Source organism: Falco punctatus (genome assembly GCF_963210335.1).
Source record: "Falco punctatus genome assembly, chromosome: 8".
Lineage (NCBI taxonomy): Eukaryota > Metazoa > Chordata > Aves > Falconiformes > Falconidae > Falco > Falco punctatus.
In genome coordinates this window covers 65,432,338-65,459,837 of record NC_137588.1, presented here as the reverse complement: position 1 = coordinate 65,459,837, position 27,500 = coordinate 65,432,338, and the positions used below count along the sequence as shown (strand labels likewise).

At 43.4% G+C, this 27,500-nt stretch overlaps 1 protein-coding gene across 3 annotated transcripts; it reads right to left on the bottom strand.

The window, feature by feature from the left end:
* On the bottom strand, window positions 1-27,500 carry SPRY4 (sprouty RTK signaling antagonist 4). Of its 3 annotated transcripts, XM_080398183.1 has the most exons (3): window positions 14,990-27,497; window positions 11,460-11,516; window positions 1-4,502 (listed from the first exon to the last, which is right to left on the bottom strand). In XM_080398183.1, the coding sequence occupies exon 3, from the start codon at window positions 4,454-4,456 to the stop codon at window positions 3,557-3,559; it is 900 nt and encodes a 299-aa protein (XP_080254309.1). In that variant the 5' UTR covers window positions 4,457-4,502; window positions 11,460-11,516; window positions 14,990-27,497; the 3' UTR covers window positions 1-3,556. The 3 variants fall into 3 exon arrangements, with proteins under 3 accessions (XP_080254309.1, XP_080254308.1, XP_080254310.1); XM_080398182.1 differs by having other exon boundaries at window positions 11,460-27,500; XM_080398184.1 differs by lacking the exon at window positions 11,460-11,516.

Here is a 27,500-nt window from a genome sequence, read left to right as displayed (position 1 = left end):
TTTATATATTTAACAATATATATATTTTTATATATATATAATTTCTAGATCAGTACATTCATCAGTACTTGTTTTTCTTCACAAACAGAAGAACTCTTACAATAGTAGACTTTCTAAAATAAATACTATTAAAATAGAGCTTCAAAATAAATATTCTATACAAAGAAAACCTTCTGTGGTAACTTTTCAGGGTGTTTATGGGGTGGGGTGGTAACGGGAGAAGGGGGGAAACTATCAGCATGTCCAAGGTGGGAGGGGGAATACGCAGTGCTGCGAGAGGGCGAGGGCTCATCCAGGTGGGAAAGCCAGTGCCTGGGGAGCAACAGTGTGGTTTTAGTAGCAACTCCTTGTACTCAGCAGGCACTGAGACAGAGGGCACGGGGATAGTTTATTTGTCTGTTGAAGCCACTCTGCTGATGGTGAGCTCCAGCTTGGGACATAGTGTGGCATTGCCAGCGTGCCGTAAAGTCACCCCTTTTTGCTTTCTGGGCCTTTGCTTCTGTGGGTGGGCAGAGGACAAACCCCCAGCAATGAACCTGCCACAGCAATTAGCAGTTCAGGGCGGTGATGCTTAAGAGCCCTGCTATCCTCCTCCAGAGCCGTGCTGCGGAGGCACAGCATCTGTCCTAGGGAACCTGCCCTCACCTCTCCTTTGTGGTCCCACCCCACTGCACCGACATGGCCAGAGAGCAAACATCACACCCAAGGTTTGTGCTAATTAGCAACAGTTCCTCAGTTTGCAAGGGGGGACCCAACCTGCAGGGAAGACAGTCAGAGCTGCCATCTCCATGCCCTCGCTGTGGCTGAGGTTACATCGCACCATGCCCATGGTACATCTCAGGGGTGGCAGGAGACCCAAGTACCTTACAAGGGGATGGGGGAACGGAGGCATTAGGATGAGGGAAGAGAGGGGAATAAAGACATTACTGACTGGAGATGTACCCTCTGCCAGCCCTGTGGTGCAGCACAGAGGCTCTGCTTCAGCTGACCCCGAAGCGTCCTGAGCACTCTGCAAAGAGCTTGGTGCTTTCTTGCCATGTATTGGGCCAGGAGCTGATGGAGCAGAGTCCAGTCGCTGTGCTGGGAGGCTGAAGCGGGAGGGTTGCTCTGCTACATTTACCACTGCTCTAACACATCCACTAATGCTTTACAATCTTCCAGCATGGGATTGCCTTATACCATAGCAGGACTTACATATTAAAAGAAACCAAGAGAGAAATAGTTTACAGCTATGTACAATGAAAGTAAATCCATACAGGATTGCTTGGGTGCATGTACATGAGTGCAGATTGGCACCGTGGCGACCACTCCAGCGTTATATTTGCTTGCAAGGACCATGCGCCTAAGCCATGGGCTTTGCTATTGCAGATTTTCAGCACAGATCCCCCAGAAACAGCCAGTCAAAAAGGGAAAACAACCATAGGTGGAGGCCATTTGTACATGTATGGTCCCACAACAGAGGAGGGCAGCAGGTTAATACCTCTCCTGCTGCATTTCCTAGCCTGTTTGCATCTTAGGAAAAAAATTTCTCTTGTTAAATACAATACCTTATACATTCAACCAACAGTTCAGCTAGTTTAGGGCTGGTTTTCCTTTTATCTTTTCCCCTCCAATTTGTGCAAGATAATAAATACATCTGTGGATCCCCACCTGCTTCCTTCTTTCTGGTGTCTCCATACGGTCAACACAAGGATAAACTACAGGAACCGGTATCTGGTGACAGACGTAGTAACCCTTTTTCTATAACTAATCATATACAAGCCAGCAAATGTTATAAATATAGAAAGTTTGTTGGGCTTGTATTCGTTTTTTAATTTCCCATTCAATAGATACCTACAATTAAGCTTAACTAAACCCCAAGTCATCCAGGTTAAATGAATTCTGAAAACAGAAGACACCAGAAGTCCCACCAGTATGCTCCTGCCAACCTCTACACAGCAACTGTATTGGAACCAAGCAAATGGGATTCCTGGAAATGCTACATGAGCTCTGCCTATTGCTTATCTAATTAGAGATGACATTTCACTGTCACTGCTGTTCATTTACTGAGGAAATTTCCTTTAATTAAAAAAAAAAGAAAAAAAAAAAGGAAAGAAAGACTAGATCAGTTTTATGCATGCAACAAGTACCTACCTACATATTACAGTGTTGCACGTTTGGACAAATTTTTTTATGTAGCACCTTGCAGTTGTCAAGATAAAGGGGTTACTGCATCTTCAGGGAATGCAGAACCTGCCCTAGGATGAATGCACAGACAAAGCTGATAATACTTGCTTACTGAAAACCATAGGCACATTCTTTTTTCCCTCCCCTGGCTTTCCGTAGTGTTTGTTAACACTAAAATAAACATTAAAAGCATTCTCGACATTTTAAAAGACACATTTTACTACAGAGGAGGCAAAAGTCAAACAGCAGCAATAGAGATGGGGGAACAGGCTGGACTTCAAGCAAAACCCATTCATCCCCAAGATAAAAAAAATTTTAAATCTTAATATTCAATGAGCAAAGAAGAGCTTGTTCCAGGAGAGGAGGTACTGGATTCATATCCCTATAAAAATACACCTATGTGTACCATACACTTAGGTTTTTTGTGACTTCTTAACAGAGCTTAAGAGGTTTAGAGAAACAAATGCTGAACATCTTCACTTTGTGGCATGAGTTAAGATTCCCTTTGCCCCAGCGCTGGAGGAGCAATCATACGTGTTGGGGAAAGGGGATTCGACCAACATCCTTCTGGAGTGGGTTTGTACTGTTGATGCAAAATTAATATTCCTTTGAGTGAAACCTGATGCTAAGGGTCAGCTTACAGACAGAAAGACATAATGTTGATACAACTGCCTGAATGCATCCTGCTGCTATTCTTCCTGGGGAGGGAGCAACCCTGCTACCATCTTGCTTTAAACAGACAGTCCAAATCAACATGGCCAGGTGGGTTCAAAGAAAGCAGTATGCCTAGATGTTAAAAGACCCTTAAATATACAAACTGTGTCTTTACTTCTGGTTCAAAATCTTTGAGGGACACAGAAAGCTTTTGAGAAACAGGTACTTTGCATGCAACTGGCCCTTCTAATGGTGTGCAGGTGGGGAAGGAGGGCAGAGGGAATTAGCCCATCACTCAACAGGCTGCTGGTAGCAAATCAGTTTGGGAGGAAAGCAAAAATAAGAGGCCCACCCTGAATATGAATCCAATGCAGCTTTTTCGGCTGGGAACAGGTATTGCTTGTGCGGCCGTGCCTGCCAAGCAAGCAGTTAATGGTTCTTGTGGTGTGCAGGCATGGCGAGCAGCCATCCGTCCAAACCAGGAGTTTTTAAGCAGCTGTACTTCATAATATAGATAGGTTTTCAGCCTTCACGCTACATTATTAAGATTCCTCCTTTGGCCCCATCTATTTAAATTGTGACCAGTTCCAAACCCCTGAATATCCCAAAGTGCTTCAGTTTGTGGAAATAGTTGCTTCTGCTTTCTCTAAAGGCCAAAGGCTAATATTATCCTCAGAACACAGGTTATTAAAAAGAGCCAACGCCACCCCACTCTGTGGAGCATCCTCCCAAACTATCAAAAGGGCTTTTCTGGCCTGCTTCCTTTGCTCTCTGGCAATGCCTTGCAAATGACACTGTTTGTGTTTTTGCATCTGCATCCGGGCCGGCTCACTTGGTCGTAGCATCTCTGGGACAGCTTGACGCAGCCAGTGGCTGGCAGGTAGCAGAGCAAGCAAGGGAACACCAGGGAGAGGGCACTCATGAAAGACCAGCGGGCACAGCAGTTTGAGTGGGAGCAGGAACAGGGGTGGTCAGCACATGTGCCCTCGTCGTCCTCGTTGGTGCAGTGGTAGAATATGCCCTTGACGAGACACATGCAGGTGGAGTAGTTGACCAGGTTCTGTGCTGAGCACAGGCACTCTTGGTTGCACACCCAGCACGAAGGCAGAGTCCGGGGCAGCGCGCACTCCTTACACTTGCATTTCCCACAGGCTTCGCACAGTAGAAAGTGCTTGTCCAGTTCCTGAGACACAGGTCCCTTCAGGTCCAGGGGTTTGCAGTTAATCACCTTGGGCTGAATGCGAACTGCTCGGGGGGAGGACTGCTCTGCCACTGGTGCTGGGGCCATGTGGTCCAAGAGCCTTTGGTCTGAAGATGTGCTGCTGCTGCTGCTGATGGAGCTGGGGCGCCCACTAAATGAAATCCAGGGGTGGGTGACATCCTGCTCACAGCGCTGCAGGTGCTGGTTGGTCAAGACAAGTTCATGGGAGCCTTGGGGACGCTTCTGGTCTGCCAGCTGGGAAGCGGTGGGGTTGTCGGTGTAATCATTCTCTATGTGAGTTGTCTTCATTTGGTCAATTGGCAGGATGGTGAGCGGATGCTGTAGCCGCCCATAGGGGATCCGACTGTCCAGCAAGGGCTGGACCATCACAGAGTTGGGGACAATGGTGATGTTGTGGGGAATCCGGGGCTCCATTGATAAAGCAGTCTGATTACTGGTGAAAAATCTGTTCTTAAGTATCCTGGGGGAAGGAAAGGAGAAAGAAAAGGGATGGGAGAGAGAAAGAGCACATTGTTATTGAGTTACCCTGCAACCTCAGCCCAAACAGGGCTCTTTACCAAGGCTGGTTATTATGCAGAAGATCTTAAAAGGTAAACGTGTGTCTGAGGGAGTCAGAGCACTTGCCCAGGTATAAAGTGTGTCATTCCTCCTTCGCTAATGTGTTCCTCTCCCTAAACTTGGCCATATCTAGCTCCTCTGGTCCTGGGAAGGCCACCATTATTACTGCAGGTTCCCAGAGTGCTCATTCCTCATTTTTACTAAGGGAAAGCACATCTTAGAGTTAGTGGTGTCTATTCACATCTACTTCTGTCAGAAAACTGCCTGAAACAACTTGTCTAAGGTTTGGGGTCTTTCCGCAGTTGACCCTGATCCCTGAAAAAACCTGATGCAAAACTGGCTTGCCAGGAGCATTGGCCTGGTACAAAGATGCTTTGGAGCGTGGGACTGAGCACTTGCCCTTGCTAACCCAGAATCTGCTTGTGGGAGGGTGGTTTGGCTTCGTCAAGGAAGTGTCCCATCTCCACTGGTTTCAAAGGCTGCTCTGAGCCCTTCTGAGGTGGAGGTTCTTGCTCAGCAGCTTGTCTGGTTGCAAACCAAGGTGGGAGTGAATGGGCACAGCTCACGGGGAGAGTACTCACACAGGTCAGACTCAATATGTCACCTCGGGCAGGTAATTAGGCACTCTCTTCAGAACATTAAGTGGACTAATATTTAGCTTAAGTGCTGTTTACCAGCTATACTAGCTAAGCCATCTATTGCCACAGTTTCTAATTTCATTGAAAGAGTGCAATTTATCCTGGAGTCGATCCAAAGATTCAGCAGCAGCATAGGACAAGAAACCACAGGAAGTAACTAAACTTAAATCAAAGAACGGAAATTACTTGGTTCAAATTTAGAAAGTGCACATTGTTTTCTAGTAGATGTGCCATTTCCTCACGGGGTGACCTTTATTCATAAATAATATAATGTTGGAGATCAGTTTAAAGAAGTGGTGAGTAAAACTTCAGAGCAAGTTGCAGGAGGGGAAAAGCTTCTGGTACCAACAAAGAGGAAACAGCAAACAGCTTAAGGCGTTGCCAGTTGTTTGCGTTCAGACAAACAAATTAACCTTTTCCAACAGAAGATTTTGATGTTACAGCAGTCTGAAAAAAAAGTCAGGAAAAAACCTGTACCAACTACAAGCAAATCACACACAAGGAGGGGAAGAGAGAGAGAGAGAGTGTCTGTGTCTGTGCGTGTGTAAATCTATGTACTTCTGCAACAGCACACACATACCACACCCCTCCTAAATTTACCACAATGCTACAAAAACTGGAGCATGAACTAATTATACATTTTTGGAAGAGGAAAGGGAAGTGCATTCTTACCCACTGAAAAATGTTACTGGAGTCCACTATTCTATTTGTAAATTGTTGCTTTGATAGCTTACTTGGCATTTGAGGGGCTGAAAATCTGCCAGTTCTCCTGAGATCAATAGGAGAGAGGCCTGATGCTGGACGGGTGCCAGAGCAGCAACATGTGGTCAGTACGGCACATGCCGCCTCTGGATGCTGGCACTGCATCCTGCCTGCCAGGCTCCTTTTGTCCACTGCACAAGATGAGCAGGAAGAAGTGCTTTATCTAGCAGTAATGATGATTATTGTAATGCAGACCTTATGCTGTTTCTCTTCATTAGTTAAAACTCTCTGCTGGCTCTTAGCCATTCATTGGATTTTTTTTATGTCATTATTCATAGCTCATTGACATCCTGACTCGAGAAACAAGAGACTTTTTAAAGCATCTATTCCTATTTACTTTATGTAAAAAATAAAAAGAAGCAATGATTCTGACAACTACGGGGCCCACAGAGGGAAAAAAACCCTCGATTTCCTCTTGTACCTCAGAATCCAGTGTCATGATTGATATAAAGAGTACTCGTTGCAAGACAGAGTTTAGCGAAATAGTTCTGTATCAGCCAGGTGTTATGTTTGCAGGAAGAATTTGATTTCATAGGGGTTTTTGGCATTTGTTATGTTTTTTAAGGAGAGAGATGCAGCTGTTTTGGCTGCCAAGAGTAAGTGCAGCAGATTTGATATTAGATGGAAGGTAGCTGGAGGAAATGGTGGCATGCTGAACAACGTTCCAAGCCTATCTGCTCCTTCATGTCACTGGCAGTACTGTCTTCACTGACTCTTCATAACTGTTAATCTCTGGCATGGGGCTGTATTCTGGCCTGAACTCACTCCCAGTTGTTATCAAGTCTCTGCAGTTTGATCTATTCACAGTAGGTTTAGAGGGGATCTGTGGATCATTATCTATTTTAAGGTGCACGGTGTGCCAGCATGTATGTGGAGGAGAGCTGTTTAGCCCTTAGGCAGCATCCACCACCTCTGTCAATGCAGACAGGCTGATCTGATGCTGATTTCCCCAGACATGGCATCTCTGACCCAGGGTGGCATGTCGAGGGTGTTCTGCATCGCTGGTGGCACTGCACCAGGATCCCCTTGCCCTGGCACTCCTGGGGACAGGAGCAGCACACAGGAGTTGGCATTTAGGCTTTACATTAACTCGATACTTGCACAGTCTGCAATAGTCCAGAGCGAGCAATGACATCACATGGAAGTTATGTCATCAGATTAATCTGGAGAAGTATAGTCATGGCTACTCTTAAAACACCCAAACCCCTGGTACAAAGACATGGCCATATGCTGGTAGATGTTAAAGATGGCTTAACTGAGATAATGCTAATCAGGATTTCAGAGTTAATTATTACAGAAAGGAGATGAACCCTGGACTACACACCACACTTTAGGATAGTTAATACTGAAAATGGTTCATCATCTTTTTTCATTATAATACTGTTTCAAATTGTCCTTCTAACAGGCAAACTATTTCTGCAGAGCAAGGGGAATGGAAGCCCTGACATGGCAAACTCAAAGACACTGCAGATATTTGGGCATATACATGGATAAAAGTTCTCAGTGAGGACAAGACCCAGCTCTCCTAATTCCCAGACTCTGGACACAATGGCTCTCTTGCTGAAGATCACCTTTAAACCACGATAGATATATAACCTACTGTTTTTTGGTGCTGCTGCTACACGTGGTCCTTCAACTTCTCACTGCCTTCTCGCTCCTGAGCAGAGGGTTTCCTCAGTTAGCTGCTCTCACCTTTCAAGCTACTCTTAAGAGGTACACATTTCCAGTACTTATGGAATTTTCAAAGGACTCTAACTATGTTGCTGTTGCTGGCCTTGTCACCAGAAGTTTCAGCAGTGCAGTAAGATTGCTGATGATGGATCCAGGTCAAACGAAGATGTTTGTGTGCTAAACTAGAGAGTGAGCTGGGTGGCATTCGTCCTGTGAGGAGGCTCTCTTCCACTGGGATCTTCCCAGATGACAAAAATGATGGTATTTTATGGTGTGGTTGCTTCAGGTTTTTTGTCTGTGTGCTTACACTGGCACATGCTTTGAATGCATCTCTCCCTGAGCTGTTTCTGCTTTAAGCATTATGTCCACATCCCACAAAAAGAAAGATTTCAGCAAAAGGTATTAGGTAGCTGTGTACACAGACAGCACTCCATCTCTCATGGTAAAGAGGAATCCAGTCAAGTTGTCAGGTTAAGGACTTGCCCTGGATCAGAAGCAAAGTCAAGAAGTCAGACTGCTCCTGTGAAGTCTTGTAGGCTGAGGCATGCCTGCCTGGGTACATGCATGGATCCTGGTAACTTCCCTGGAAGATGCTTCAAGACATCATAACCTGACCTTTTTTGGTTGATGTGTTCCCCAGGGAGGGTTAAAATTGCAGCTGCAACCAGCCAGAACCATTTGAGGATGACTGGAGCAATACAAGCATGTCATCCTTTGAAATGCAGTCAGTTTGCAGGCAGATGCAAGGATACCTCGTGATTGTTTACAGGAGTATGTGGTGAGATGTCTGCTCAGCAGCAGGAAAGCTCATTCCTACTGCAGAAGCAGGACACCATGCCCTTCTTCACCTCCTTACCAGGAACCCACCATGCACAGGGAGTGCTTGTCAGCAAAGATAGTGTTGCCTTGAGCAGCGACATTAGTATCTTATAAACTGCAGATTCCATCCCAGGCACATCCCCAAGAAAAATTAATGCTTGGGGAGACCTGGCAGAACTTAAGACCTTGAAAAAGGGTAAGAGCTGAAGGAGTGTAACCTTGGGGCCCTTGCATTGGCTCTGAAGGCTCACACATGTGAGCAAGGTGGGGTTCAGAGTGGTCAACTGTGTCTTGGAGTTGCTAGCGTTGGCTCAAATATTGAAGTGACCTAATTCAGCATATGGCACATTGAACTGGCCACTGTGTGTCTGAAGCAGCCCCGGGTAGAAGTGGTGGCAAATGCGAGCCACTTTTGTTGGGAGAGAAGGCAAGAAAGAATAAACGGAGCTGTCCATCTCCCCCTTTCTATCCCCTCATCACTTTTAACTAGAGTTCCTGTGGCAGCCACCCTGGCTAATCAAGAAGAGGATGGTTACTAGAGGTGAGCTGCAAATGCAACGCCCCTTATAAAGAACATATCTGCTCATAGGGCTCATCTGCTGCAATAAGAAAGGACTGAAGTTTGTGATGCCAGTGTCGTGAACAGATCTTCTTATTCTCGCAGTTGGGTACTGCCTGCAGATATTGAATTAATTGCTCAAATTGAACAGATTTAATGTAACAAGACATGTCATTTAAAGAAAATTGTAGATTAAAAAAAAATCAAAGAAGAGATAATGTAGAATAGGAGGTTTAAGATACTTAAGCACCATAATTTTGCAAAATCTACAAAACTTTATGCAGTGCCTTTATTGTCCACTGCCCTAATCCAGTCTGACTGCAAATTGCATTTTAGTTGAGAAAAAATGCCACACAGACCACTTGTAAAAAAAACCTAGTTAATCTCTGATCGATCATCAGTAATTACAGACATATTATAGCATTATCATAGGCACAAATTCACTGGTTGCAATTGTACAGGCAATTTTCTGAAAGCAGACAACAGGAAGAAAAAATAATGAGTATGTTCTTACATCAGGATTTTTTCATTCTTTAGAGGTAGGTGAAACAATGACATTCTTTTCAAAGCAGACATGTCCACAAACTCCCATGTAGAGAAAATTTATTTTCCCCTGTGCCATCCTGGGACTGTTTGGTTGCTCACCACATAAAATTTTAGAGTGAAAATATAATTCCTTCCAAGGGAGTAAAGTTGGATTCAAAAGTCAGGTACATAAATGTGCTGCAGTGCTTGTTTCATCTCTTCATTAAGATATTGCCAATTTAAAATTAATATTGTACTGGATAATTACAAGTCCTAAAGTTGTAGGAAACCAACTGTTACTTTAAAATGTTTTGGTATTATTTCAGATTCAAAAGTTTTGTAAGATTCTTTAGTCATGAAATTAAAACAAAAGCGATCTTATGTTTTTATAGGATTTTGGACTTGCCGACATAATTTTATAGAAAGCTACATCCTCGTAGGCAATTCCATGAGAAAATTACATAAAACCACAGGAAACCTCATTCTCATCAAGGTCTTCAGAACAATTTTTGAAGCAATAAGGTTCTAGTCTCTTTATTTTCAAAGTGGAGTTGGATAACTTGTCTTCCAGTTACTGAAAAACAAAATGGATCTTGACTTAAATCTCTACTGAGTGCAGAAATATAAAATGTTTATAACTGCCTCAGTTACCTATTAGTTAATAACTTTAGTAAGTTTTGTCACATTTAACACATTCTAGATGTATGCAGTAACAAAAGAATAATGAGAATAAGTCCAGATTTAAGTCCAGAAACGGGTCCTATGTGGAAGCAATCCTGCAAAACCCAGCTCTGGGAAGTGCTGGCATGACTCCCAGTGCCCATAGTCCCATCAAAGTGCACAGAAAAATGGGAAAATGTGCTCCTGTGACCCACCTCCTGTCCACCCAGCACCAGGTACAAGATACCAAAGTTTTGCCCAACCCGTTTACGAAAGATGCAGAAAATTTCGATGTGAGATGCTGACATGCAAATATCTGGACTCAGCCTTAAATGCTGTAGAAAATAAAAGCCCTAAAAATGCTGCTTGGCATGTGTTTGCTTATAGAGGGACCACCAGTATGGTCAGAGAAGTAATGTAGCCCCCAATAACTCTTTCTATCCTTTGCAAGCTGCATGTACCAGAGCAGGGGTCACTTTATTATCTTCTAATGAATTATGCCTTAATGATACCTCACGAGTAGCCTGTCCCTTCTGTTGTGTCTGAACAACACCAGTGTCAGGGAAGAGCCGCTTGCCTCCAAAAATGGAGATTTGTCCTGGGACTGCTGTCACTGGATTGTCCTGTGCATATTCTGTCACATTGTTGGTGGCCCGTTTCTTGAGCCTGGACCTGTGCCCTATAATGTGAGGGAGCTGCTGAACGTGCAGGCGGTGCAGTGCTGCCCATTGCTGTGGCCATGGATGTGAGCTCTAGGACATCTATAGTGGTTATAATGCTACTAGATGGATGGAGAGTAATGGTATGGGGAAAGGGTTGCCTTCTGCCTTTTCACCATAAGCAGGGTAAAGCAAACTTGAGTTTTCAGTAAGTATTTTTGATCACAGGTTTCCAAGAATTTTCCAAGTATTGAAGCATCACAAGCTTTTGTGAAGAAAGGATACAAAAATTACTGTGGAGAGATGAAAGGCCAAGCCCTGACTGCTGCCTGTGGGAGACAAGACTGGAGCTGTGGTAAGGCCTGGAGTTTTGTCATGGGTCAGTGATGGTGAGGGGTACACACCCAAGACCTCTGAATCTTGTTACCTAACAGCTGGATCACACCTCCTCTTGGTTAGTATGATACTAGACCTGATATTATTTATGCAAAAACTGAATTACAGTCTCTGAAAGAGATTATGACGATCACCTCCATTAAGATTAACATATGGGTAGTAACAGTTACCGTAAATGTACTGCAGAAATTCTCTCTTTTTCTTTGCTGTATTGGACAGATGGATTTCTGAAACAATAGGGCAACAGGAAGAGAACAAAAATCAGTAGAGTCTTTACAAGTAAGTCTGAATACAAAGAAATTATCATAATAGAAAACAATATACTTTGAAGTAGTATACTGTCAAGGGAAGGCACATATTTCAAGGCCTGTGCAAGTCAACACTGTGCAGAATCAATGGTAACCAGTGCAAAATTCCTCTGATTTGTCACTGCTTTTAGAACAGTAATGACTATTATTTCTCCTATGGTGGCTTGGTTGCACAGTCTAGAAAACCTTATCTAGAAAGTGTTGATCACAGCTGCATCCTGTGCTTCAGGGATGTGCACAAACCCTGCCTTGCTGGCTCTGGCATGGCAATGGAGGCCAGGACCCACCAGCAATTTAAAGCAACCCCCTACAGACATTTGGAAAAGAGGGAAATATGCAGGACATGCATTGACAACAAAGCCAGGGTAACTGGTCTAAGAGCTATCCTTGCTATCCAGAAGTACTTGCAAAGGGACGATCTATAGGGCTTCACAGAGTATATGCACTAAGTGGGGCAGCTGGGGCAGGCATGGCAGAGCAGGGACCTGGGACTTGGCAGGGTGCTGTTGGGCCAGGTTCACTCCCACCAGAGCAAACGGGAGGGATCAATAAAGACTCGCTTTCCTGAGTTCCAGCAGAGGAGGAGCTGTGATAAAGGAACAAATTCTGCCTCTGCCTTTGTTTGGAATTAAGGACATCCTCTTGTCCAGACCTCCCAGCAGTGACAAGGGACACGCTGCTACTGATGGAAGACAAAAGGTTCAACAAAAGCTTTTAAAGAGGGAAGACAACACTTAGTTAAAGGCAACCTTTCAGTAAGCACATGTTTTTAATCTGTGATTAAGAATAATATATAATGTTGGAGTTCATTAAGACTGAACTAGTCTGTCTGAATTTTGAGTCAAGCTGTAAATGCTTTAAAAAGGAAAAAAGCAGCTCTTTTCCATAGTGTGTATTAATATTAACAAAATATTTATATTAACTCTTTTTCTTCGCCTCTTTAGCAGCCTTATCTAGCTAAGGACAGCTAGAATTTCCTCTACCAGTAATAAGGAAAAAAAAAAAAAAGCTTATTGGGGAAACCTGCCATTTTTAAAATGAGACACTAAATTCTTGTCAGAGCATAAAAATGCAGAAGCTGGGAAATGAGACCTGTAGACTACCAAGAAACTGTCTCTGACCAGTTGAAGTCTGTTCCTATGGTGCAAGTGAATAAAGCACATTTTAGCCCACTAATGTTCAGATCTCTAGGGACTGCAATTTCTTAGTCAAGGCTTTTTATTGGATAAGAACATTTATTTTAAGGCCAGAAAACTAAGCTCAGATATGTCCTATTAAGCTAATGGTACTAAATTATAAACATACTAGAAGGATTTTATATTTTCTTAAGGAAATACATTGCATTGCATTTAAAAAGAATAAAAACCAATCAGCACTTGAGCAACTGTTTGCCTATAACAAGGCAGTTTTGAGTACGGGGCTGAATTTGGAGAATACTACAATAATACGATTAAAGGCAAAAAATACATTAATATTTGGAAAGTTGTCAGAACTGTGAATTAATTATTGCTGTGGTGTTGCAAGGGTTGTGAGTTTTATTTCACTGAAGTCTGACAAGATGATTGGGGGGGGGTGCGCAGGGAGGGGATTGCTTTTTGAGATGTTGCATTTCCCACTATGATTTGGGAATGTCACGATTCCATGAAAACAGCTTTTGTTTTGCTGTTTCAGGAGGAGAACAAATAATTTCTCCCTTGCCCATACTTCATGGAGAATTTCAAAAGGACTGCAGTATTCAGAAATAGTCCTTTTAATTTTATAATACCAATATAAAGTCCCTTCTAGCAACAGAAAACACAGTAGCCCATGGAAAATGGAATATCAATGAGACATCCCCAGTGGGGTTCCAATAACTGAGAACAACCCTTCCTCCTACTATCATTCATTTTCATATGGAGAAGGGGGAAGCCGGTCATCAGGATCATTGTGATTCCACGCACAAATTGTAGCTTTATTCTTTACCCCAAAATAAAAGAGATGGGAAGTCTTAGCACTGGGAAAGCTGGGTTTGTCTTTTACTACTAGTAAACACCAATTCCTGAGCTGATTTTTGACACACTGTACCCCTTAGCATGGTATGGAAGAAAGGTAGCAGCTGAAGAAGTTTTAAAGAATCTAGAACATCCCTTTTCTACTTTGGATAACTCAGGGATGCTTTTCCTTTTCTCTTTCCTTCTCTCCTTCACCCTTTAAGGAAAAACTTGGGGCTATAAAAGATTTAAAAATCAAGAAATCAGACCCTCGGTCACTGGAAGAAAAAAAGTGAAGTCTTTTCCTCCTGTGATTAATGCTGATATTAATTTGCACTGCCATTCCCAAGGTCTGCATTTTCAGTCCTGCTTTCCTTTAAGACCTCTGTGCCGTTTATATGCCTATTTCTGTTTTTTCCATTCCCCTTCTGATAATGAATTTTCAGAACATGTCATCTCTAGGCTTGTCTTTCTCCTGTGACGCCAGGACTGGTACCAGAAAATAAAATCCTGGCTTATCTTTACTACACAGTTGGTAGACAAGAGCAGCCAAGACAGGTTTTTTTCCTCCATATACAATATATTTCATACACCTTAATGAAATTATTTTAGGCACACAATGTTATTACTTTTATTACTTATCTAGCCTTTAAAATATATAAGCTATCCAGATTTAAAACAAGTGTACAGAAAGACAAGGAACAGAACAATGATGGAATAAGGCACTGAGGCCAAAAAAAAAAGGACAGTTGTATGAAATAAAATGCTAAAGAGCAAAGGTCATGCAGAAAAGATCTGACACACCAGTGCCTGATCTCTGAAGTGTCCTATTATGGAGACAGCTCAGAACTACTTGACACTAACAAGACAGAGGGATTTGGAAATGAGAGGAAATACATATGATCAGTTTTCATATTCCAAATCAAGAAATATCCAATTCTTATTTGTCAGCCCAGGTGACCATATATTTATGCCTATTTTCTGGGTAAGGAAAAAACAATGAAGGACAGGACAACCCATCAACAGAAAAAAGAGCTTTATTCTCCTATAAAAGCCCTGCAAATAAACCCGACACAAGTATGGTGAAATCTGCCTGCCATATATGTACACCAAATGCAGATGTGGATGAAAGAACACAGAAAAGAGGCATAAATAAGAAACGCAGGAACACAAATTTCTGCAAGAAGGGATGCAGTCTCCCTTGGGTTGTGAAGCACCAGGCAGCTATCTACTATATAAAATTACAGATAATTGCCAGTAGAGTAGTCATAGCCAGAAACATGCTTATGACCAGTGATCTTCAAGGGACTAGACAAATGCATCTAGAAAGAGCGCAAGGCTTTTCCTCGGGGAGCAGGCTTTATTTTTTTTTCTACTAAAAAATAATTGACATTTGCTCAGAAACAGAGCTCTCGTACTTACTTTAAATAACTCAGCTAAGACCATCTCTCCATAGGCGAGTTAATCCTAAAACCGAGGCGGACGAGGGGGGCCGGGGCCGGACCCGGGAGAATCCTGGCAGCGGTGGCTAAGCTGCGGGAAGCGAGCTGCGAGCGCGGCGCTGTCAGCGGCGGCCGCGATGCTGCAACCGCCGCTGCCTGGGAAAATGGCTATTTTATGAATGGGAGGGCAGCGACTCCTCCTGCGCACGCGCGGCAGCCCGACTCTATGAATGGGTGGGCACCGAGGCGCCACCGCGCATGCTCGGCTGCATTTTATGAATGGGGGCTGGAGAGGAGCGTGTTGCGAGCTGCAGAGGAAGGTTATGGCTCGCGTTTCTGTGTGTGGTTTGGTTTTTTTTTTAAAAAATATATATGTATTTTTTTTTTTAAATGCATGGAGGGCAGGCGGCAGCCGTGCATGCACCTTGCCCCCTGCCTGGGGCTGGAGGTAACGGCGGCCACCGCCGTGGAGGGAACGGGGGTAGGGGGCACCGCTGAGCCCCCTTCCCCACCGGGCCCTGGCCCCTCTACGTGGGGCCCTTAGCGAGGAGCAGCCGCTGGGGTGCCCCCAGCCCCCTCGGGGAGGTGGACGAAGTGCGGCGCTTTTCGCCGGAGTGGGGGTGTCTCGCTGTCCGGTTGCGGACTCGGCTGTGGGCGGCGAGGGGGGGGCGCGTTTGGCTGGGGGGGCTGGCCGGGCCCCGAGCCTGGGCCGTGGGGTGAGCACTTATTCGTGATCTTGCCTTTAGCGTTCGGCTTAATTTTCCTGTGGTTAGAGCTGCAGCTCGTTCCTTGCGCTGCAGCAGCAGCGTCACACGCGTGTCTCTCCACTGTGCGCTAAGCTTACGCGTTTTTCTGGCAATATCTATACGAAAACGCACGCAAAAACCTTGGCTGTGCTTGCGTGTTGTATAAGCAACCTGTAGACTTATTTTATGGCTCATCTCTTGCGAAGTTAGGTTAGAGCTGGGCAGGTTACACAAAACTGCTAAGAGCAAGAAGATTGTCCTACTTAAGGGAACTGGGGCAATTTATGTGCTGTTCTCAGCTTTGCTATTTTTCCCATGTTTTAAGCTTTTGCAAGTCCTGTTGGAGTTAATCACGTGTGCTCTGCAGGCACTGTGAGGCAGGCTCTCAGGGCCAGGCTTACAAATGATCTTTAGCAAGCAGCTGCTGTTCTGCTGTTCCGTGTTGAGCTCTCCTGAAAACCTTGCCCTGACTGCATGCTGAGAGCCCCGAAATGTCCTTATGTGCTTCAGTTCCCATTCAGCAAATGGAGAATCTCAGCTGGCGCAGAGGCAGCTGTGGGCTGGTGCTCTGTGCACACTGCCCTCTGGGATCCTCAGAGGCAGGCTGCTTTACGCTGAAAATGCATTAAGAATAACGATGTATTTTTAATATGTGTGGAGTCATCTTCAGAGTCCAAACCAAGGCTCTTCTGTTTCCTGCCATATTTATAGCACATACATTTAAAAGCTTGCGTGGCACTAAAAAAAAAAAAAGCCTGCTAATTATTTATTTAATACTAATATGAACATTGTATGTTATTGCAGATACACCCCACAAAAAAGATTCCTCTCTCAAGGAGTGTGTGCCCTAAGACTGATTATTTAGTTACATGTGCTAGTCTCTGAGGGCAGCAACCTTTCCAAGCAGGACCAGTGTTCATGGGTGATGGGCAAATGCAATTTAACGAGGAAAGGACAGAAGAAGGAGACTTTCTAAAGAACAGCTTATCTAAGTGGCATGCAAAATGTTTCTAGACTTCACATATACCACACAGATGCTTGCTTTTGAGAATAAATAGAATATGGTTGTTAAAATGTTGATTTATTATTGGTTGTGTTTGTTAAAATAAAATACTGCTTGAAGGACAAGCAAGCATGGAAATTCTATGTCTATGACTTTGAAAATTGGCACATAAATGGATAATGGAAGAAAATGCACTTTTAAAAAAAGCTTATATAGAGGGAAAAATAAAAAAAATAACATCTCCCTGTAGTTAGCGATTGTAACCAGCTCAAAACTGATAGACTCAGATGTCTGAGCAAAAAAAAATCTGCTCTGGTCCCATCATTTTACAACACTTGCATATGCATAAATCATGAACCTTGATTTGGGTTCTGCAGTGTTATAGCACACTTGCAGTTGTGAGAGTCAAGTATCTCCGAATTAAAGGCTTTTATGTATGAATGCTGAGTTCTATATTTCAGGGCCATGTATAGAAGGGCACGTATACTGCACACAGGAGAAGTCCTTTGTTGCAGTACAGTAAACATCTCATCATGAGATCCTGGCCGCCTATGTGGCGACTGCAAACTGTGATGCAGCAAGGAAGGCTGACGCTATAATTACACAGTAGTTACAGGCAAAGACCAGCTAGACCATAGCCTCTTGACAAAAGCCCTAGCAATTAAACTGAAAAGAGGAAATAAAAATTGTTATTTGTGTGTGTAGGGGCAAGGAGGAAATAGGGTCTGGCCATGTCTTTCTAGGGAGAGAAAAGCTGGAGTGAGAAAACTCAGAATATTGCTAATATCACTGCAAATTGTATAAAACCTTTTAAAGCATAGAATTCCGAAATGATAGATCTTTGAGTTAATTCACCTCTTCTTCCTTCTGCCTCTATCCCCAATGCATATTTAAAACATAGTTGGCTAATTCTTCCCCGTGGATAGAGGTGTTTCTTGATAGACCTCATCAGGTTTGCTATGCTCAGGCATGAAGGGCTGCTTGGGACTGGAACTGCTGGTGGATTCCTCCAAGCTGTTGATCCTGTTTGTACCAGCAGGCCCTGGTTTGGGTAGGGACTCTGAAGCTGAGCCGTGGGTCACTGAAGCCAAACCCTGGCATAAGGGTGGTATATTGATTATCCCCTCTGGAGCCTTCTGGCTCTCTCGACTTTCCTCTGCAAACAGGAGGAGGTGAAGATGTATGTGTTGCCATGCTGTGGTGGGTTGTGTGTGGGAGGGCTGGTGTCTGTCCCCCATCTGCTGCAGGCCTGGTGCTCTGGTTTTCAAATCTCCTTATTCTTCTGTAAAAAGATTGTGCTACTGCCTGTGAGGACGAGACTGTCCCTGTAGTGGGGGCTTTGTGGGGTTGGTAGAGTGCCAGGGAAGAACATCATGTTATCATTGTGGGATTCTGGAAGCTGAGGCTTTAAGAGAAATACCACTTACCCTGACATGTAGTATGTTTATACGTGTTGGCAGTACCAGTGATACAGAACTCTACATTCCTTTCTTGTGCAGGAAATTAATGGCGTATTCATGTCATGCACATTTAAACCCTCAAGGGGCTGTAGATTTTTGAACATGATTTCTGCACTGGGGTGAATTGTGGCACTGCCATAATTGCATTGCCTCTAAAGTTCTTTGATTTTGTTCTTGCGTATCCTAAAAGCTGAAAAGTTGCCTGTACTTTGTGATATAGGCTACATTCTTATCTTCTGTAGGGCTTAGTGTTACTTTGTCTGTCAGGTTCAGGTCATGTTATTTGTTTTACCGAAATGTATGGAGCAGCAAAGTACTTATTATTGCAGCTAATATAATACTGCCTGTTCCTGGAACCTCCAGCATCTGCCTGTTTTTGGGGGTTTTTTTTTGTTTGTTTTTTTTCTCCCCTCTCCTTTCCTAACAAGGACAGGAAAACACTTAGTGTAATCATCTAGCTAAACACTCTGGAGTCATCTTTTATATGTTCTGTAATTAGTAGAAGAATTGTGATCATATGCATGTTTCAGCCCAGGCTTAGTTATGAGAGATGTGGATTTGGTTGTTCAGATGAAAGCCAAATTTGGAGAGGTGCTGAGGCATTCAGCTCTGGATGGTGCAGAGTTTCCCCTCTTAAATCCTGAGCATTAGAAATGTGAGTCTTGTAGTGTGCTGCCGTCCTTATTCAGTGCTCTGCTTGGATTACTGCTGCTGCTCTGCAGAGTGATACCGTTTCATGTCTTGTTAGTACTGCGTAAAGCATTAATTTGGCAGCAGGCTACAGTAAGATGACATCTGAAATGGATGCTTTGTGCCCCACTGTTAACCACAGGTGATTGCATGAAGTCCATGTTACTAGTACTGTTTGTAAAACCCTGAGAGTCTTCAGTATGTAGCAGTCACCACCCTGCTAAATAAAGGTGCATGATCAAGGCACCTCCTCCAACTGCCCAGGCAGTGCTGAGCGGGCACGCTTGCTCCTACTTGTCACCCATGCCAGTGGTACGAGTGCATTCAGATGTCAGATGCCAGTCTGGTCATGTCCCTTAAATGTGTTGTGCCTCGCAAGGCCATAAGCCACCCACCAAACTGTGCATTATCACGGGCCAAATACCCATGTTGCATGTGTGTGCTTGGAAGAGGGGAATGGGGCTGCTTTGGAGGATGGGGTTTATCACCACCTTGCCCCTGGGGACAGCCAGAGTGTGGTTTTCTTCCTGACTGCCAGCAGCAGATGACATTGCATGAAGCTATGTGTGTAAGTGAGCACTAAACATACAGCCTTAGATGTAGAACATTTAAGCGGCTTTCACCGTAAGGCTATATGGACTGTTCTGTGCAGCATACACATGACCTGCCTTTGAAAGCACACAGCAGCTGCAAGACTCAGAAGTTGGGTGTGCTTTAGAGGAATATGTGTTATTACCCATGTTTTTAAGGTTGTCTTCCTTTTTCCCTACCTTTAAAAAAAAAAAACCAAAACAGAAAGCAGTTCCCCTTATAGGCAGGCATGTTAAATGGAACATGTTCTTCTTTCTCTGGGCTTTCAAATTTGCACTTTTCAGTCACAAAATCGTGTAAAGACACAACATAATGCCGGAAGCTGAACCCTGGGCTTGTTCAGAGGGGTCAGGCTATTCAGCCATGCTTTCTTCTTTTTTTAACTGTGCTCCTGCCTGTCTGGCCTGAGAGGACTGGGTCTATGGTAAGTGCCTTTGGGCTCGCCTTGGAGCAGCTTGTGTTGGAATGTTGTTCTCCAGATCTGCCTCATCGGCGAGTGTGGGCTGGCAGGTCTCCAGGAAGGGGGTGTGTGTCTTGGCCAAAAACTGGTGGTTTAAGGAAATTCATGGTTCCTAATCTACCATCAGAAGAAAGCAAATACCCAGGCAATTTAGTCAAGTGAAAGTGCAACTCCCTGAGGAATGCGTAACTTGTGCTTCTGAGAAGTTTTGAATGTGTAGCCATGTTCTGTCCTAAATCTTTGGTCACTGGGCATTTTACTGTCTTTAAGCTGGATCAAGAGCATATGTGTAGACTACCTGCTGAGGTTTTCATCTACTTCCAAATCCTTTCTGACTGGTGTTTGTAGGCTTACAGTAAGTCAGCATGCGAGCAGCACTCCTTCATGAAGAAGTAGCTAATTCCCTGTCTAAACTGATACAGCATGTGGAATTTTCTAATTAGCTGGCAGTGGGCTCAAGTTATTATAGAAGAGGTGGTTTTTAAACTTGGTCTTGCCTCTTGAAACCAAAGGATGCCCTTATGTGTGGTTTTGCCATCTATTGGTGATAAAAGGAGAACTTTTTTCCTTCTCATTATTTACTTACCCATTTCTGCATATGTTTTAAGGATGGAAACTGTAGGTTAAAATTTCCTATTAAAAATGAGAAAAGGGTATTTCAAGGTTTTTATCTTCTAGCTCTTAGAAACAGTTCATAAAACCTGGATAAATGGATCTTTATCTTTTAATCCGCTGAGGTGGTGTGCCCCTTGCATGGAAATGCATTGCTGCAAAATCTATCTAGGGCAGCATTGTATGTTTCTGATGTGTTTGATGCTTGTGATGATTCTAGTCATAAGCAGGGTAGGAAAAATTAGGTCTTCTGATAAATTTACTGATGTATTGTGCCAAATATTTGTCATACATATGTCAGATAAATTGGATGTTGTTATAGGACTTCACTTCCCCTTGTGCATTGCTGACAGCAATTACTGTGCTGATCTATCATGCCTGGAAATAAATAGGAGGGGGTAGGTGTGGAATGACAAAAATGTTGGCAAAATTGTGACTGCTAAGTGGGCAGTGGTATTGTGGGCCTGAACCAGGTCTGTCTCAAGATACCAAACAAATCAGGTGCTACAAAAGGAGTGCCAAACAGAAAACAGAAGTGCCTGCTTGGGTGCAACTCTTGCAGGGCTGTGTTTGCGAGCTTTTAAGCTTAGCAGAATCTGGGAGGACTGGAAATGGTAGCGCCTATTGTTCCCTCAGGAGATACCACTTCTCAGGAGCTTTCTTTTGAATTGCACTCCCCCCAGATTCCATGGAAGTGAGAATCCCAGCATTGTAACCTTTGGAGAGAGGAGTGGATGGATGTCAAAGCAGACCCTGTACTTCTGGTGGGTTGAGGGAAGTGTGGGGCTCATCCACACAGTGACACATCATGAGTGTTTTTTGGGTTTTATCTTGCTGCATTGAAATGCCACAGCACATAGTGGGGGCCACTCCCCGGCAGCCAGGCTCCCTGATACGAGGGCAGCACATCCCCTCTTCTAGTTATGAAATTACTTCATAAACTTTTTAATCTGCTCTGGAGGTGACTAAATATTATCTCTGCTATAAGTGAAGCTATCACAGTTGTCTGCTTCTGTGGTATGGATGAAAGGTCTGGGTTTCCTCCTGTCTTATCAGGCACCTGTTGCTTGTATCCAGACATTACTCACATCCTTTAAAACATCATGTTTTGCATAATTAACATCAACTGCTTCATTTCCTTCCTTCCCTTGCAGTTTTGCTCTGTGGCTTTACCTGGCTGTGGAAACATTGAATGTTATTTTTGAGTTTTAACACAAGGAATGAAAATCAGCTTCAGCTTTGGGGGCATTGGCTCATGAAAGATGAGAATGTTTGAGCCCTGGTATAAGAGATGCTCTTTAGTCTTGAACTGGTGCTGCAGCCACGGTCTGTGGTGAGTAATTCCATACCAGTTACTTAGGAGTGGTATAAAAAAAAATAAGCAAAGGTAAGAAAAGTCTGTGCAGCAGTTGCTTGCCGCAGTTGGAAAGTTGTGCTCGGGAAACAGCAAGTCCTCCACCTCCCTCAGCTTGTGTCTCAGAGGATGGAGCTGGGTGGGCCCCAAGATGATAGAGCGCTGTGTGTCATCCTCAGAGGTGGGCTGGCGTGGTACCAAGGAGAATGGTTTTCCAAAGCCTGTGTCACTGTTTGTCACTTTCAGGTGATTTCTAGCACTGGCATCTGGCTTCTGGCAGTAGCCCATACGTGCAGGGTTTGCAGTGGTAACCACAATGCCAGCACTTTTCGTTGCTGCAGGAAAAGTGAACCAGGTTCACTTTGGCAATTCACTTCAGCTTTTCATAACTGTTGACCTGGTTTTACGTGAATAATTTGGTGTTTATGACCAGTTGTAGTAACTGAATCTACACCATTAACTAAACGGTGAGCTCAGCAAGGTAGGATAAAAGTACATAAAGTGAAAGGTAGTGAGTTTGGAAAGATGGTCTATGTGAGGAAGATAGAAAAATGGGATTCTTCAGTGGAGTGTAAAGAAAAGAAGGGCCTGAATGAGCTAGGAGCATTCAAGGCAAAAGCTGTGCCTGTCCTTCCATATCCCATCAAATCATTCATGATTTGCCTTTTCTCCTGAGAAAGCCAACAGAAACTCTTTTCTTTGCCTCTTGCTAGTCTGTTTCTTCCTTTACTTTCACTCAGATTCGGTAAAATCAAGAAATGAAACATTAATTCGTGTGGTTACAAAGTCAAAAATCAACTCAGAACTCGTCTTTCTTTTTCACTCAGGTGCGTTGCTTGACAGAATAACAGGTTGTAGCCCAATGGCTTCCCTTGTAAAAGGATTTTCATAAGCTATGATTAAGTTTCATTGATATCACCACTCAATGGTAAGAATTACTTTTCTGGTTTTAATTACGCACTTGAATCTGTATATATAATGTTTGCATTAGACTTCAGCATGACTTGTTAGGTATCTACCACAGAATTTGGCAGAATCATGTTATTTTACCTGTAATCCTGAAGAATATCTAACTGCTTAGTACTGAAGTGACAGGATGATACTGATGTGTTTAAATCTCTGGACACTTGCAGTTAACTGGTACCGATGGAATAAAATTCCCAGTAGGGGGTTAATGGGTTGTAGGTTTGTATATAGGGGTTTTTTTGAAGGATTAGGTATTATACTTCATTTTCTGAAATTATATCTGACTTGTCTGGCAGCTTTAATTCCACCTGAATGTACTGTCTTTTGCATTTGCTTTTCAAAGTTTTGCTAGTTTGAAGATGTTTTCTGATTAATGTTTGCTGTGTGCTGGCTGTCCCTTTGAACTTGGTATAGCAGAGCAATCTGCCATTCACTGGGATAAAAAATTCCACTGAGGTAAATGAAAATTCTGGAGCTGGTACTTTACCACAATACAAATTTTTAGACTGGCTGTTCTGTGTAAATGCAGTTTGCACAGGTAGAAATCCTTGGGGTAGAGAGCAGGTATGGCCCGGTTTTAATGAATAAACCAGGTTCTGAAGCTGCTGTGATCATTCCTGCCATCCAGCTGGCAGAATGACAGTGCTTGTTATCAGGCAGAGACTCTGTAAATCTGAGATACGGATTTTCCCATCATAGGCTCCAGGTCTGAAGCTGGATCCGCTCAGCCCCTGTGAAAGGACTGTGGGTTATTCACCAGTCTACAGGACTTGGCCACTTGACTGTAGATCAGTGAGGGCCCTGTGGGAAATGTTTCCGACTGTTTCTGATTAAATAGATCATCTCAAGGACCATAAATTGTGATGCACAATCTTACCTTTTTTTTTTTTTTTTAAAATATTTATTTACAGTTCAGGTCAATAGTCTCCAGAAACACAATTCTGCTTACGAATGAAATTCCTGGGCTGCATTCCCATGTGACATGAGCATTTTTAGCAACTAAGTGAACAAATACAAACACTTTCAGGGCAGTGGAAGTGTTGCTATCCACATTCTCTCTGAGTGCCCGGGAGCCCTGGCTGCATGTCTCCTGAAACGCGACAAGGAGGAGGCCCTTTCTGCAGGGCACCCTGTGCACTGGGGGGGCTTGCAGTCAAACGGCAGGTCTGTGCAGGGAAGGCACAGGGACATCTGCTGTCTTGCAACTAAATAACGCAAATGTAATGTTTTTGCTGTCCCATGTCCCCACTGGGTGCAGGGAATTTCATGTACCTGCAGCTGTGTGAGGATGCAGGAGCAGAGGGACATGGGGCAGCCTGGCCCTGCTCTCCCAGGCTGTGATGGTGGTGTTCAGCCGAGAAGGTTTTAACAAATCTACTCCTTAGTACCCAAAATCATGTAAACCCCCTCCCCTGGGCCTGCCCAAGGCTTACTCTTGTCCCTTTTGTCACTGGTTCTTTGGGTAAATCTGCCCAGCTGCTGCCAGATGTGGCTGCTGCCCTTGATGGAGGAAGGTGGTCCCCTGGTATGGCACAACTGCTTTTCTCCGTCAGGCCTGGAACAGCTGGGATTGTCTTTCCTAATAGATTTATGGACTTGTAATAGTTGGTGTAGACGTATATTTTTTTAAAAAATATATATATTTATTTTTTAATTTTAAAGGAAGAACTGATGCTGCCAGCCTGGTACCTGCTGGCACACCTTTCTCAAAACTCTTATCAGTTTGCTTGTGACTAAGAAAATGAATTTTCATACGGAGGCAATTGTATTCCCTGGCAAACAAAGCAACATTGTGGAAAAGTACTGATGTTAAAAATCCTAGTGACTATAAAGCAGTGCTTTACGGGCCTTTTGGTGTTCATATTGCTATAGGCAGGCCAGTCTGAGCCTGAAAACATCCAAGTATTGGGATTGTTCTCACTTCTCTGGCACCAGTCCATAAATAGAGTTGCAAATTATTGACAGCGGCCTGAAAAAATGTTGCATCCTTCCCTGAAACCCTTGCTAATGCCCAGCTACATTTTGAATAAAACCCCCTCTTAATTTTTCATAAAAAGCCACTTAACTTTTCACTGTAAGGCTCTGTTTAGAAAATATGTAATTAGTGAACTGCAAAGGAAACAAATATCAGGTGGGGTGTTTTTTTGCGCATATGTTACAATGAAGTGATCAAAAGCAGACAGCAAATCCATCTTCATTTTGGCAGGAGTATGATCTATGCCTTCCACCTGATAGCGACAGGGAATGCTGATCACTAATAGCCACACTGAATTAATTGTATCAGCACAAAAACACAAATAAGTTTCTTTTGTGTTCTTCTGCCCCCCCTACCATCTGTAGAATGGAGCTTTCCCTGAAAAAAGCCTATAGCAAAATGATCTCTGAGGTCTCTTCATTTAAATAACCTGTGTTCAGCTCTAAAATATTTTTTTGTGGGCAATTATTTTTGATTTGTTGAGTAAGATGCTGGGACTCTTTCTTTAAGAAGAATATATGTATAAATCACTTGAACTTAGAACTGCTTGATTGCAAAGATACCTTTAATGTTTCTTTCCTGTTGCATTTCTGGACTGAAGTTTATGAAAATTGTAGCAAAAAGGAACATATTTAATTCCAAATTAGCTACTGCAGTAGTTAACAGTACTTCTGTTAACTGATTTCTGTTGTTTCTGAGGTGAAGGTTTAAAATGCAAAAATTTCACTGGAGATGGTGTCTTTACACTGCAGCTAGCTTGGCGGCTGTGCTGATGGGAAACAACTGGGCTGTGTGTGTATTGAGGGCTGTATACTATAAAAACTGTTCTGTGTTGTAGCTCTTTGTTTCCCCAGGATTGGTAATGATTAACTGCATGTTTTAACCATAGCTCCTTTGTGACCAGTGATGTTAATATGGTTTGCATGGCTCCTGTTTCCATCCCCATGCAGTAATTTTTAACTAGTTCTCTTTTTTTTTTTGATGTGATTTGTGTATGTAACATATATTACAATAGAGAAGGATGAAATGTAACATTTCTTTAGTGACATATAACTTCTGAAATAAGTCACAAGCTAAAATATTCTTCCAAGTTAAAGTTCCTTCAGGATCATTGCTCAAGCAGCTGGTGTGAGTTTGTTCTGAATTAATATTTAGTGTGAACTTTCAAGCAGGTTGATGGGAACACGCACCCTGTTGAAGGAAAGCCTCAGACAATGCATAAATCAAAATACCGCCTTACACACAGGTGCCAAACATATCCCGCTTTTCCCTCTCCTATGGGAACGGCCGGAGCAGGATGCCTTGTGCCTGTCCAGCTTCTCACCTGCTGGAGGCACTGCCTTCCCCGATGCTTTTTCCAGCTCTGTCTGTTGGTCTAATACATTATCTTGCCTCTCCCAGCCAAGCTTGCTTTAGCGCACAGTAGCTTTGTGCAACACAGCCCTGCAACACACCACTGTCCTTGGGAGAGGTCTCCCAGCTCAGCATCCCACCTTTGATGGCTGGGGGGAGCAGAGTTGGTAGGTGTAGGTACTGATTCAACTTATCAAGTGAGTTTACAAACAAGAAAAAATAATTTTACAAAAAATAAAGCAACCAAGGCATTGTTTGCCCTGTTGCCTCTGCTCCCTTCTCTTGAAGGGCTGATGCAGCTGACAGCTCCTGGCCCTACGCAGACTGTGTGGTGGGGGGTTGCACCTTGCCCACAGACCCATGTAGGCAAGGGGAGGGTCTGGCTCCCTGCAAAATCAGCTCTGATCCCCCTATTTTTCTATCCCTCATGTGTTTACTCTGACAGGGTGTAGCAGTAGAATAAAATTAACTCAGCCTTTCCGCTTTTAAAGTATTGCTGGGTATTACAGACTTACATACTTGTATATAATTACTATATTCTGACACTTAAATATTTTCCTGACTTAATTTCCTTCGGACCCTGCTTTGAAAATACCCAGATTATATGCATTAAAAAGTTACAGACTGGAAAATATATCATTTCAAAGGATTTTTTTTGTTTTTTGAACACACAAAAAACACTTTTCTTTGCGGCCTTAACCTGGTGCCTTTCACAGAATTTTTGGGGTTTACTGTTCTGGTTGGTGGGGGCTTTTTTCCTCTTTCTTTTAAATCAGAAACCACCAACCCACAGCACCCCTGATGTTGTATATCAGAGTGTTTTGACAGTTCTGCTGGGCTGACTCCAGCAGTCTATGTTGTGTCAAAATACCCATCGGTTCCTGTAGTTTTGCCTAATTAACGGTGCGGTAATGTGGAAACTGAAAACGGCAACCAGAAGAAAAGTACATGTTAAATTATTTGCCTTTAATGGATCTCAAAAAGCTGGCACTTTTTTTTTCCTTCCTTGCTTTGTTACTCATGAGATTTTTTGGGGCACCTTGATGTTTTTCCTTTCTACTGTTACTGGCTCATTTCAGAGTTTTTCTTTCTCCCTGCACGTCAGTGATTTTATTGATGTCAGACATACAGCCTGAAGATGGACAGTCTGGGCAACAAATTTCAGGCGATGTATTTCCTCAGCATAGTGATTAGCTGTAGCTACCCATGTGTAGAGGAATGAAGGCAGTGGGTTAATTAGCATTGATAGTATGCAGCTGTGGCTTTGCCTCAAAGGCAGTG